This window comes from Parasteatoda tepidariorum, chromosome 7 (genome assembly GCF_982258835.1).
Source record: "Parasteatoda tepidariorum strain Cologne lab strain chromosome 7, Ptep-v5.0, whole genome shotgun sequence".
Lineage (NCBI taxonomy): Eukaryota > Metazoa > Arthropoda > Arachnida > Araneae > Theridiidae > Parasteatoda > Parasteatoda tepidariorum.
In genome coordinates this window covers 78,313,540-78,327,479 of record NC_141761.1, presented here as the reverse complement: position 1 = coordinate 78,327,479, position 13,940 = coordinate 78,313,540, and the positions used below count along the sequence as shown (strand labels likewise).

General features: G+C 32.5%; 1 protein-coding gene across 1 annotated transcript in view; it reads left to right on the top strand.

The window, feature by feature from the left end:
• The window catches only part of LOC107443027 (carcinine transporter), a 32,383-nt gene that overhangs the window by 2,124 nt on the left and 16,319 nt on the right, over positions 1–13,940 (top strand). The window contains exons 2-4 of the mRNA XM_043048008.3: positions 3,836–3,939; positions 10,462–10,616; positions 12,583–12,751. Of these exons, the coding sequence (XP_042903942.2) occupies positions 3,836–3,939; positions 10,462–10,616; positions 12,583–12,751 (428 nt within the window). The remainder of the gene's footprint in view (positions 1–3,835; positions 3,940–10,461; positions 10,617–12,582; positions 12,752–13,940) is intronic.

The following is a 13,940-nucleotide window of genomic DNA, read 5'->3' as shown; positions in this document are numbered from 1 at the left end:
AAATTAACTTATCTGTTACTTTAGATAATCAATTTCTTAATAAAACTTTTAATAGAATGCATAACAGAAAACTGACTAATGGAAGAATGGAAAAATTGCTGTCGTAGGGCCACTCACACAGCACTCAACCATGGCCAAACATTATCATTTAACAGCTATTTAGGAATGCCATGTAGTTTTGACCCCGGTCAGACGATGTAGACAGTGGCTGAGCTGATACCCTTTTCCAAACTTCCAAACCATGACCAACGAGAAAACATTCACCCACAACAAATTAAACGTGCACTTTGATGCGTATACATACCGGTTGTTTAATCAACCGCCAGGATCGAACTCACGATCCTCAGTTCTCCACCAGCGGTTTGTGCGTCACTTTCACCGAGTGCGCAATCGGAGGGCTCGTTCAGTCATTCATTTTCGGCTATTGATTATGGCTTTAAATTTGGCAATATTATAGTTTTTTATTTGTAAATGTAACTATAATCTTCCGTACTACACATACTTAGGCAATTATGCTATTATTATAAGATGCTAAGTAAATATTTGAAAAATAGTAAAATAAGTGTCCTCGTTTCAACGATGGAAACCGTTCACCTTCTTTGAACCAAGGAGTTTCTATGAATAAGCAGTTAGCTATTTATTTTTTAAATGCTTCGAGATTTTTGATGTATGTGCACATCAATCTAAAAAGAATAAATTAGATTATTATCCAATTTACATTTAATTACTCCTGATATGATTTTACTATATGCTTTTCTATAATAAATCATAATGTTTCTATTGTTGAGTAACCAGCTCATTTATAACAACTAAAATGTCTCGTTAAAGATGATTAGTATTCGGTAATTAATATGTCCGTAAATGCTGCCAATGTAAATAATCTCATAGTCAAGATGTTGATTTTTGAACTTCATAAAATATGCTAAGCAGTTAGCAAAGAAAGTCTGCTGCAACTATCTACAAAATAATGGAGGCTGTCTAACGAAGGAGCCAGCCCAGTGTTACCAACTAGCAGTCTTTTCCCATATCTAGCTGGCAAAATCTGTCTTCTCGGCTCAAATCAATAATACAAAATTTTATTAAACTGTTCCATCATCATGCTCTATCATCAACGAAAGCCAATCATGTCTTTCTAAGTAGTTTACATCCATACTTACTTTTAAAAAAATTATGTAACTTATATTTATAATACTGTTTCAAACGTGATTAACATTTGCGCTATGATTGGAACTTCCAAAAAGAAAGTCACAATAAATAATTTATCTGTCTTCTCGGCTCAAATCAATAATACAAAATTTTATTAAACTGTTCCATCATCATGCGCTATCATCAGCGAAAGCCAATCATGTCTTTCTAAGTAGTTTACATCCATACTTACTTTTAAAAAAATTATGTAACTTATATTTATAATACTGTTTCAAACGTGATTAACATTTGCGCTATGATTGGAACTTCCAAAAAGAAAGTCACAATAAATAATTTATCTGTCTTCTCGGCTCAAATCAATAATACAAAATTTTATTAAACTGTTCCATCATCATGCGCTATCATCAGCGAAAGCCAATCATGTCTTTCTAAGTAGTTTACATCCATACTTACTTTTAAAAAAATTATGTAACTTATATTTATAATACTGTTTCAAACGTGATTAACATTTGCGCTATGATTGGAACTTCCAAAAAGAAAGTCACAATAAATAATTTATCTGTCTTCTCGGCTCAAATCAATAATACAAAATTTTATTAAACTGTTCCATCATCATGCGCTATCATCAGCGAAAGCCAATCATGTCTTTCTAAGTAGTTTACATCCATACTTACTTTTAAAAAAATTATGTAACTTATATTTATAATACTGTTTCAAACGTGATTAACATTTGCGCTATGATTGGAACTTCCAAAAAGAAAGTCACAATAAATAATTTATCTGTCTTCTCGGCTCAAATCAATAATACAAAATTTTATTAAACTGTTCCATCATCATGCGCTATCATCAGCGAAAGCCAATCATGTCTTTCTAAGTAGTTTACATCCATACTTACTTTTAAAAAAATTATGTAACTTATATTTATAATACTGTTTCAAACGTGATTAACATTTGCGCTATGATTGGAACTTCCAAAAAGAAAGTCACAATAAATAATTTATCTGTCTTCTCGGCTCAAATCAATAATACAAAATTTTATTAAACTGTTCCATCATCATGCGCTATCATCAGCGAAAGCCAATCATGTCTTTCTAAGTAGTTTACATCCATACTTACTTTTAAAAAAATTATGTAACTTATATTTATAATACTGTTTCAAACGTGATTAACATTTGCGCTATGATTGGAACTTCCAAAAAGAAAGTCACAATAAATAATTTATCTGTCTTCTCGGCTCAAATCAATAATACAAAATTTTATTAAACTGTTCCATCATCATGCGCTATCATCAGCGAAAGCCAATCATGTCTTTCTAAGTAGTTTACATCCATACTTACTTTTAAAAAAATTATGTAACTTATATTTATAATACTGTTTCAAACGTGATTAACATTTGCGCTATGATTGGAACTTCCAAAAAGAAAGTCACAATAAATAATTTATCTGTCTTCTCGGCTCAAATCAATAATACAAAATTTTATTAAACTGTTCCATCATCATGCGCTATCATCAGCGAAAGCCAATCATGTCTTTCTAAGTAGTTTACATCCATACTTACTTTTAAAAAAATTATGTAACTTATATTTATAATACTGTTTCAAACGTGATTAACATTTGCGCTATGATTGGAACTTCCAAAAAGAAAGTCACAATAAATAATTTATCTGTCTTCTCGGCTCAAATCAATAATACAAAATTTTATTAAACTGTTCCATCATCATGCGCTATCATCAGCGAAAGCCAATCATGTCTTTCTAAGTAGTTTACATCCATACTTACTTTTAAAAAAATTATGTAACTTATATTTATAATACTGTTTCAAACGTGATTAACATTTGCGCTATGATTGGAACTTCCAAAAAGAAAGTCACAATAAATAATTTATCTGTCTTCTCGGCTCAAATCAATAATACAAAATTTTATTAAACTGTTCCATCATCATGCGCTATCATCAGCGAAAGCCAATCATGTCTTTCTAAGTAGTTTACATCCATACTTACTTTTAAAAAAATTATGTAACTTATATTTATAATACTGTTTCAAACGTGATTAACATTTGCGATATGATTGGAACTTCCAAAAAGATAAAACAATATAAAATGGTAGAAAATTTATTTGTTACAGAAAAAAATAACTTACAGATCTCACAAACATAACTGTCTTTTTTAGTCTAGGCACAAAAGTGAGTCTACATTTAGTACATACTGCATTGAACCCACACTTTTCCACGAGTGCCCTTTCATACCAAAAGATGCTAAGTCTTTCATATCCCCCCTCGCCATCAGTCTAACTGTAGGAGGCTTTCGTTGTTTTCTTCTCCATTTAACGCAAATGTGGATTTTTTTCACCAAGAAGTCCTCCTCGAAGATAAATTTCTCCCAATATTTGATCCAGGAGTTTCCTTGTCTTCTGGATTTAATTCAAAATTAAAAGGCTACGGAGTTGAACATTGGTTGCCGTAAAATCAAAGTTCGAGTCGACTATTTAACGACGGTTTTAAAATAAAATAAAATCCTTGATATCCTGTTGATATTATCATAATTTCTTAAGCCATTAACAAGATTTCGTTTTGTGTTTCAAATGGTTTTCTGACTGGAATGAATTTCGTGAAATTATCTCTTTCTAAATTCATAATATGTTGAGAATGTCATATAAATTAAACAATGGGTAACTTAAAGTACTCTTACAGTGGAATCTTGTATGTGAGGATAACTATTTGCCAAGTCTTGTCTTAACTTTAGCAAATGCCGGGAGTGTATTTGGAACATTCATCTTCTCTGCGCTGGCTGATCGGTAAGTTCAGAAATTCTTCCAATTGAATGTGAAAAAAAAAAATATACTTTAAGGATTAGCATTTTACTAATTGAACTGTTTGACAAGACACGATCTATAACACATTTTATTTTATCACAATTTTTTACAATTTTTTTAAATAATATTTTATTTAATTACATGCTAAGTTAAGCTTTAAGGTCATGTTTATGTATTTCATAAATTTTGCGGTGAACGAATTTACATTTTATAGCTTTTATTCTTTGTGAAAATGTCCCGCAGTGAACTGATCGTTAAAACACGGCTCCCAGCAGGTCGCCGAAGTCAAGCATCACTGGCTGCGGTCAGAGTGCGAGTGGGCAACCACTTGGATCAGTCTGCGTTGGGACCGAGGGTGCGCGGTATTGCTCCTCGTTAAACTGTTCTACCGTAAAGTGCTCGACTTCGCGTGCAGGTCGTTGGGTTACCGAAGCGGGGGTGCCATCCCCTCTGCAGAGGATCAAAATTGTGATGGCATGTCTTCAGATCATCCTCAGGGATGTTTCCCAGACCGTCGCCCATAGCCCATTGTGCAGCTGTAGTGCGACGTAAATGAACAACAATAACAATTATGTGAAAACAGTCATTTCTTTATTTGAATGGATTTGGCTTCAAAATTTGCAAAAATGATCCTATTATTCTAGACAATTTTGAAACCTTCATAAACCACAATTTGTTACACTGTCATTAAAAACGAGGCATCCACTACAGTTTCGGTATATATTCCATTGTAGCACTAATCGCCATGCTCTTTTTGTCGTTGTTAAAACCAGTTATCCTTGCAATCCATGAATTTATTTCTCTCTTGAGACCGTAGGGCTTTTTTGAACAAAATACAAGATTCGCAAATTATATGGAGACAGATAAGGAGTTCTTATTAAAATTAGAGAATTAGGAATTCTTATTTAAACTTCTTCAGAAGCTCCGTAAGAATGCAGTTGTATATGGTGCACCGTATTGCACAACAACATATTTCCAGAAGAAAGCTTTGCACGATATTCCGATCAATGACCAATGAGGTGAACCGAGTTCGAATCCCAACGATGGTTTGTCGATACGAATTTTACACCCGGCTCACACGGACCATGTTGCTGATGTAAAATATCCTTAGTGGTGGACGGATCATGGATTAGAGTCCCTTTGCCGTCAGGCTAGCCATGGGAGGTTTTCGTGATTTTTCTCTCATCATAACGCAAACACGTGCTAGTTCCATCGAAATGTAATGCAAGAAGACAAATTTCGCCCAATAATTCATCCAGGAATTCCCTTGTCTTCTATATTGGGTTCAACATTACAAGGCTACGGAGTTGAACACTAGTAGTCTTAAATCCAAAATTGGGTTTAACGACAGTTGTAAAATATATGCTCCTTCATGTTTATTCAGTGAGTGCACCAATTATTTTATAATAGGGGTGTTTCCAGGAAGAGCTGCTTGCATTCCCAAGGGTATGTAAAGAGACAGTCGAAAATCCTTCTGTAGCATGGTCGGTGCTCAGTACTTTTGTTTCAGTACTATTCTTATTGAGAGAGGCAGATTGTGAACAAAAAATAATTGTCTGTGTATTTAAGTTTTGACATTTAGAATTCCTTATGCTGCACTAGAGCTGTTTCTCTTGTTTGTCCTGTTATACTCATTTACAATCTATGTTTTGTGAAGCTATTATCAATCTCTTCTATGTGTTTTTGTGTTCCTGTTTACAAGTGAATAAATTAGTGCTCGTCCATCATCTGATTCCTTCTTTTCTACAGAGAACAGTCAATTACATCAAAATGTTAGTGCTACGAAACTGACACATTTACTGTAAAGTGAAGCATCGGAAGTGTCATCTAATGTTTTCTATTATAATATTTCTATATTTAGGAAATAGATTTGAGAAATTGATTTTCGTTTCCGCGTCTTCATAGTTTTGAGCCTAATTTGAAAAAAAGTAACTCCATAGTTCAAGTATTGCGGTATTTGAATATTGTTGCTTTATCGAAAGAAAAAATCCCACAGTTAGCCTGACGGCATTTGCACAAATAAGCTGCCTAATGCAATAATCTGCCTATTACTGTAAGTAATTTACGTTTGAGCTCTATAGTTGGTACGGACTGAAAGTAGCCCCAAATCAACCAACAATTGCCAAGATTCAACTTGGATGGTCTCTTGCCATGAGACCAATACTAATACGATATCCTCAAAGTCATGCAACATTTTAAAATCTTGTCAGAGTTATACGATCGATCCATATATTCTCCTACATTCGAAACATTTTATTTTATATCTGGTGTTGAACAGTCGACCCACTTCTGAGTTTATAACTATCAATGTTCAACTTCGCAGCCTTGTAATTCTTAGCCCAACCCAGAAGACAAAGAACTTTCGGATTAACATCGGGACAAACCAGACTTCGTAGAGGATATTTTGATGGAACTTAACCAGCATTTGTGTTACGTCGAGAGGAAAACCACGGAAACCTTTGATGATAAGCTCGTCGGCAAAAGGAATCTAACCTATGATCCGTCTACCACTGAGGATATTTTACGTCAACACTGCGGTCGGTGTGATCTGGGAGCAGAATTCATACCAACCAGAAATCAATGAGGTTTGAACCTGAGCCCCTGAGCCACCGCGACTCACATTCAAAAAATAGAACAAACTTTGAAATGCACCAAGAAAGAACTCGTCGCAATTGAACGAATAATATATAACCAAAATATTTGGCCTTCGCTAAAATGCATTCGAGATGGCATTCATTCAGAAACGATGTTTTCCAGACACTTCGTATTAAAATACAGTATTCTTGGATACAGAGAGTTACAATGTTCCTTCTTCGAAATTCTAACTAATTGTCAACATGAACTTAAACACTACTTGGAATTCAGTTTGTTTCTTTTGGAACAAAATACATTTCAAATAACAAAAATTAACGCTTTTATATTTTGGGGTTCGTTACAATGTCTTTTAAAGCTGATTACTACACATATATGTACCTTGTATTTACTACTGTGTGTACTTACCTGTAATGTAAAATTTATTTAGGTACATGCAACGTATATTATTTATAAATAAGAGATTGCCTTAAAATGGCATTTATAAATTTATACTTATAGCATGCAAGATCTGATTCTGCCCAATTCATCATCTGCATTGCAAACATCCTTATGCGCCATTTTTTAATTTTGAAAATTTAAACTAGCATAAAATTTTAATGCTAAAAAGATAATGTGGTAGACCATTTTTTAATAATGTTTTATGAAGAAAAATACAAGGTATTTAAAATTACAAGGAGAAATTCGAGGTGTCCTATGTTGAGTGATGTGTGAATGTGGCTTACCCGTATGAACATTACTATTTATGGTAATGTGGCGGGGATAATGTTGCTTGCCTCCATGACTTAGGTTTATGGCTGACCACCAGGTAACGTTAAATGAGGAACATTTCCGGCATCTTTCGAGACAAAGAACGAGAGTTCAGTGTCAGCCGCTCGAAAAAAATATATATAATTTGTTAGTAAAACTAATTCAATTTTAATAAGGATAAACAAGACATTGCATGAGTTTGAACTCGCATGGATGACAGTTTCTCGATTTGAAGTTGAAAATTTACTTACTTGTCCCATATTGTCACAGTTTTGGAGAATTATGAACCATAATATGATTCGAATTCGATGTTACTACCTTAAATATGTACTATGTTAAGTTGAACCATAATATCGTTCTTCAGAAACTTGATTGTTGGATACCAGCTCAACTAAAACAGAAACATGGTACATATTATGTTAACATCTCATTTAAGATCGCAGCAAATTTGAACAGCATTGTAGTTCAAGGTACAATGATTCAAAGTTCAACCTATTTTACTAAGAGTACGCTAATCATAGTTCAAAATCTATTTCAAAAAGGTTTAAGAGTTGAATTTTAGTTTTTATATAAACAATTCAATTTCTCGTTCAAATTTCGCCTGTCGCCTGACCGATTTTTTCGTGTCAAATCGTTGTTAGGTTGAATCATTATATTAATACTCTATAGGGGCATTTTGAATTTCTAGCACAAATATTCATAAAGATATAAAAAGATTTTCATGTTAGTTATTTTATTTAACATATCTTGAAAAATATGGTTTGATTATTTTGGAAGCATATCTTAAATATTGTTTTATTTAATTTTAAGTTTGTTTTTTGGATTCTTAATTAAAAAATATCATTATAGTGCAAAAAAAGAGATAATATAAGACTTCTGTAAAAAAAAATAGCATCTATTATTTGAACATTAAATTACCTCATTATTTTTACTTCCGGGTTATTATCAAGTAAATAAAACTTCCTCGACAATCAGATGCTGTGTTTTAGTTATATTTTTTATATTTTTTTCTTCGTTTTCTCTGTTCTGTTTTTGTATCAGACATTGTTTCCAGTGTCATTTTATTTTGTTACTCTGATCAAAAATTTTAATTTTTTTCTTCAAAATTTGTCCTGAGTTTAGTGCACCGCAGCTTAATAGCCCTCTCGTACCAAACATTTCACTAAATCAAATTCATTCCTCATTTTTTAAGCTTAAAATTTATAGATTAAAATACGAGTTTTTCTATAACCAAAAGCCTAGACAAAACTCCTTCAGTATTAATAGTTTTATTTGAGAATATATTTATTTACAAGGCTGAAAAAATAGAAAATAATGATTTGGGTAGTTAGTCCTTTGTTTGGATTTCGGTTTATGTAACTATTAAGATTTCTAAGATATATCAAAATCACTATGAGGTATAAAAGCTACGTTCTAACATAACTATTAATATGTCAAAAAATACCAACTAGTAAAACTATTAAGGAATAATAAAACTACGTACCAGTAGTAACCTTTAAGGTAACTAAAAATAAGTACTAGTAACTAGAAATACTTACTGTTAGTAAATACTAAGGTACTAAATAGACAAGACTTCCATGTAGTAATTACTATATCAAAAAGAAGGAGAAAAAATCTGAAGTTGATTGGCTAGTCACGCATGCTGGTAAGATAAAATCAATTTTGAATGCTCCTTTTTAAATGGTTGATTACTATTTTTTTATAATAGTGTCCTGTTATTTGCTAAATACCATTTAAAAACGTTGTCTTTGTATGATTTTGGTTGAATAGATATCATTCACGATCACTTGAGAGACTATCATCGCGATTTTTTTTCATGCGACAACATGACCATCAATTTAAAATGCCGCTGAAAAAATGTTAATGCCCGTTAACTTAAGTGCGTTAGCATTTTTTTGCAAATTATGGTGAGTGCCCATGAATTCTAATAGGCAAAGACATTTTGTAAACGGTTTTAATTTACAGTGTAATTCATTAATTGTTCGCAAAAATGTTTTGATTGTTACCTAGTGAACAAAATAATTATAACGAACATGGGCCAAAAGAAAGAAAAATAAACTTAGTTGCTCTCTTGCCAACAGGAATGAAAATTTCTATTTCGGAACTAAGAATTATTGTGTTCCTTGAAGATTTTGTTGACCTCATCCAAGGTCTTCGTGACACTGTTGTGTTAAAAAACGTGAATTTTTTTTCGGTGTCTTCGTCTAAGCTGCATTGCATAATTTAACGTTTTGTTAACATTAGATGAACTTGACAGTTAAGATAGAGAGCGAGAAAAACAGAAAATAACTTTAGAACTTCACTTTACGGAAAAGATGTGATCTTTTCTCCAAATTTTACTTGAAACTTATTTCAAAGGTTCTACAAGAAGTCGGTACAATAGTAATAAAATGTCAATTGCTCTTTTGTAAAAAAAAAACAAAAAATCGATAAATAAATGAAATGAAAAAAAAATGAAATAAATAAGAAATGAAAATAAATAGAGAAAAATACGAGAAAATTTTTGAAAAAAATAAAATAAAATAAAATAAAATAAAAACTAATAATAATAAAATTAATAAAATTAACATAAAATAAAATAATAAAATAAAATGGCCGGAATAGCCTGGTTGGTAGGGCGTTGGGCCCATGTCCAAGATGTCATGAATTCGATCCCGCCGGCCGAAAACTTCCCATGTAGTAAATCGTGCATGCTAGATCTGTCGGGTTACAAAGTCCTCTACGTTTTCATAACAAATCATACCTCTGGGTGCGCTGAATTCGAGATTGATTATTCTCTTTTTCAGGCCAAAATTACGATCTGCGGACAAATGAGTAGATTTATGATTTGGTCTACCCTATAAACGGGTTGAGACGTATGTGTGTCGCAAAACTCGAATTCTTAGCGATAGATGGCGCCATTGAGAAACAAGAAGTAACTCACCCACTCTGCCGTAATGACATGCTATAATAACAACGTAAAATTAAAAATAACGTAAAATAAATAAAATGAAAATTAAATAAACGGAATAACTAATTCCAGTTGCACTATTCTTTTTAAGAACGAAAAAAAAAACAATTTTTCCCAATTGTTTTATTCTCTGATCAATACTAGTATTCACCTCAATGTAAAACATATCATAATATTTATTTCATAAATCATGTATTTTATTTCTCCTCCAGGAATGGTAGAAAAAATGCTTTCATGGCAAATGTTGCTGTTGCTTTCGTTTCTGGAGTACTATCAATCTTTTCACCTACTTTCGCAGTATTTGCCATTCTTCGAACAATCACAGGCTCTACCGTTCCATCAAATTTCCAATTACCATATATAATTAGTAAGTAATCTCTTTTCTGCATTATTAAGTGCTGGAAATGTTACTTTGACTAGCATTTTACTTTTAAAATGACTTACTTTGTTTTCTTTTTCTTTTAAAAATAACCAGCCACTTGTCTTTGAAAGAGGGTTTGCTTCCAGTTTTATCTGTTACCTATGCTATCAATAAAATATACTATGGTTGATATTTTATGGTAGTTAAGGTCGCGCTTGAGCTACACTAAAAAGCTGTAGGAGACGGTTTAGGATTCATCCGTAACGATGATCTGAAGATAATATTGGCGCATGCACTCACTTATACCACAGATGATGGTAGTAATCATCAACCATCGCATCGAGCTCCTAAAACCGCTCAAAAGAGCAAGTTTTTTTTGCAACTGAAACCACCGTATATATTATTTTAGACAGGATTTTGAAACATTCAATCGGAGAAGAAGCAATACGATAGAAAAAGCACAAAGTTTAGAGCATTTAGTATAAGGAATCAATGACCACCGTCGAAATCATGGAAGTAATCTGAAGTAAACAAGTAAAACAACCACAGGGTATTTATTTTACCACAGCACTATTATTAGGATTGACGCATATTTGACATTACTTACGTTTTGTATGATATGAAAATTTCATTTTGACACATATCTCTTTGGTGAACCATAATTTGATTATGAATACCTAATTAGACAAAATTACAATTAAATTATTAACACAGGACTGAATGTAGGGCCATTTATTACGTTTCTCCTTTTTTTTCTTTTTTGCCTTAATTTTGCTATTTTATTAACACTTAACATTTTCGCTAGGTTGATTATGCATGATAGATATGGCAATATTACCTACGTTATGCAGTTAAACTGAATGTCTGAAACTTATCAAACGAAATTCTATTTGCTTCATAAATGAGCGTGAAAAAACATGTTCCGTTGGGTTCAAACACGGCACTGACTCTCAAGACAGCATATGGAAAAAATCGCCAGTAAAATAATAGGGAAGCAAACCAGGACTGCAATGGCTAAAAGAGTCAAATCAGGTTAAGATACATTTCCATATGGAATGCATGCGTGCGAACCGTGGTAGCCCAGTGGTTAGAGAACCGAGCACCGGGAGAAACCGAGGTTCGATCCTCGATTCTGCTAAGGCCCATCGAGTCAACACCTCCTAGAAGTAGAAAGGCCTCAGCACGGATCAATTTAGTAGTCCGATGTGACGAAGTTCACTGCGCCGTTGACGAAAAATAAGAAAGATGTCAGTACGTTAGGGGTACAAAGCTGCGCAGTGGTTGAAAATACAAAATATGTCATTACGTTTGGACTACTAAGGGATATTTATGGTAACCCGTGCTGAGGCCTGTTCTTTCTAGGAGGTGTTGATCGAGTGCATGCAATGCACGAGCTCGTAAGATCTGGGGAATAGGAAGTCCTGTGGTCGGTCGCTAACATGAATACAAGGATCTGAAGAAAATTTCCTTTTCCTTCAGATCTACATCAAAATTGTGAAAGTGGCCTCACGAATAAGTGGTGCTGCTAACTATCCGGGACTTATTACTAAGGAATCATCATTCATATTAATGAAACAAGACTCAAAATGAGCTGATGTGTCAGTAGTGGAATAAATTTTTCGTATTTAAAAAATTTTATTTAAGCCCAAGGTCCCAACAATATGCGGCAATAGGTGATTCATTTAGCTTCATAGATAATCATTTAGTGAACTCAAATTCCTGGGATCATTTATTTCGTTTAAATTACTTACTTGAAAGAAATATTCGTTATCATACCGGTGCCAGATAAATCTTTAATTAATATTCTATCACCAACTTATTTTACGATTTTATATGGTCCGTGTTTCTTTATTTGTTATATTTATATTTTACTACTAAACAATGTTATTATGCATTATAATTAATGCAATTATTACTATGTAATGAATCAATATCATTTTTTTTTATAATGAAATTTCTGTTTCTTTCTCAGGTGTTGAACAAGTTGGATCCAATCAACGATCTTTTTTGGTTTGCGTATCTTGGATACTATGGACTTTGGGAGCATGCTGTCTAGCTTTGATAGCTTATTTGACAAGACACTGGACAACTTTGGGTTTGGTAACCACTATTCCAATTGCTGCTTTTTTGGCTTATAAAAGGTACGAAAGGCATTATTCTTAACAGACTTAATACCCACAAACAGAAATAAATAACTTGGTTTAATACTTAAGCATTCCAGTCAGGAGAGGGATAAACAGATACGAAAAAAACATTTTACATTTGTCTTTTATTATTTAATTTCCTATTCATCAAAATATTTTAATATTGTACTGTTCAAAAGATTTTAAATTATGTAATTTTGAACCACAAAATACAAATTATGAACCAAATTACTTGAATAGCTCGTAAGTGAAAAAATTTTCAAAAAGTCACGCTTTAAAATTTTTTCTTCGTCTGATTTCATTCAAATTTTGTATTTTATTGTCATTCAAAATTACCCATTCTAAAATGACGTAGACATTTGAATGCCTCACAATTAAATTTTTTTTTCAAATATTAATGAAATAAATTTTGAAGAAAAATAAACAATTATCAAAATTGTCTTTTAAGTGGAATCTTTGGATAAACAGGTTTTATAATTGTGAGTAAAAAGGTTTTTGATTTGCTTTAAAAAGTTTAAAAACAACCGGAGAAATACATAAAAAACTATTGTGATCGTATTTTTTATATTTTGGCTGCACCCCTTCCCCATTTTTTTCAAATTGCGTTTTGAAAGTCAAAAGTGTATCCAATTCTGTGAAAAAAGAATGTTTGTTCAGAAAAAAGTTAGTTTTTATGGCTGACTTCGCCAACGTAAACTAATTATCATAAAGTCAACCCTTCGTGTCATTGAAACTGCATACTAAGACGAGCAAATCCGTTCATCAGATCAAAAGTTAAGTCCATTTTTTTTAGTTCAGTACAGTTGCAGTTATCTGTATCCATTGGCATGACAGCTTAGTAAACTCCTGAGTCGTTTCTATCTGGCTCGATCAGACGCTAGGCTTCTCAATTCTATTCATGCCCATGTTTTTAAGTGTAATCCATCTGGTGTTTGGGATTGCAACTGAAATTATGTTTGCTTAAATTTTCTGGGTAATTTATAATTGTACTGAATCTGCCAAACATCGTTTGCTTTAGTAGCTCCAAAGATTGCTCTGAGTATTTTTCTCTAACAAATTAGTAGTTTATTTTCCTCAGTTAGGCCAGAATTCGCCGCCCAAAAGTTATACAAGTTTAATTTGAGTATTATATAAATTAATTTTTGCTTTAATGGAAATATGCTTTGATTTTCGTTGGTTTCTCAAT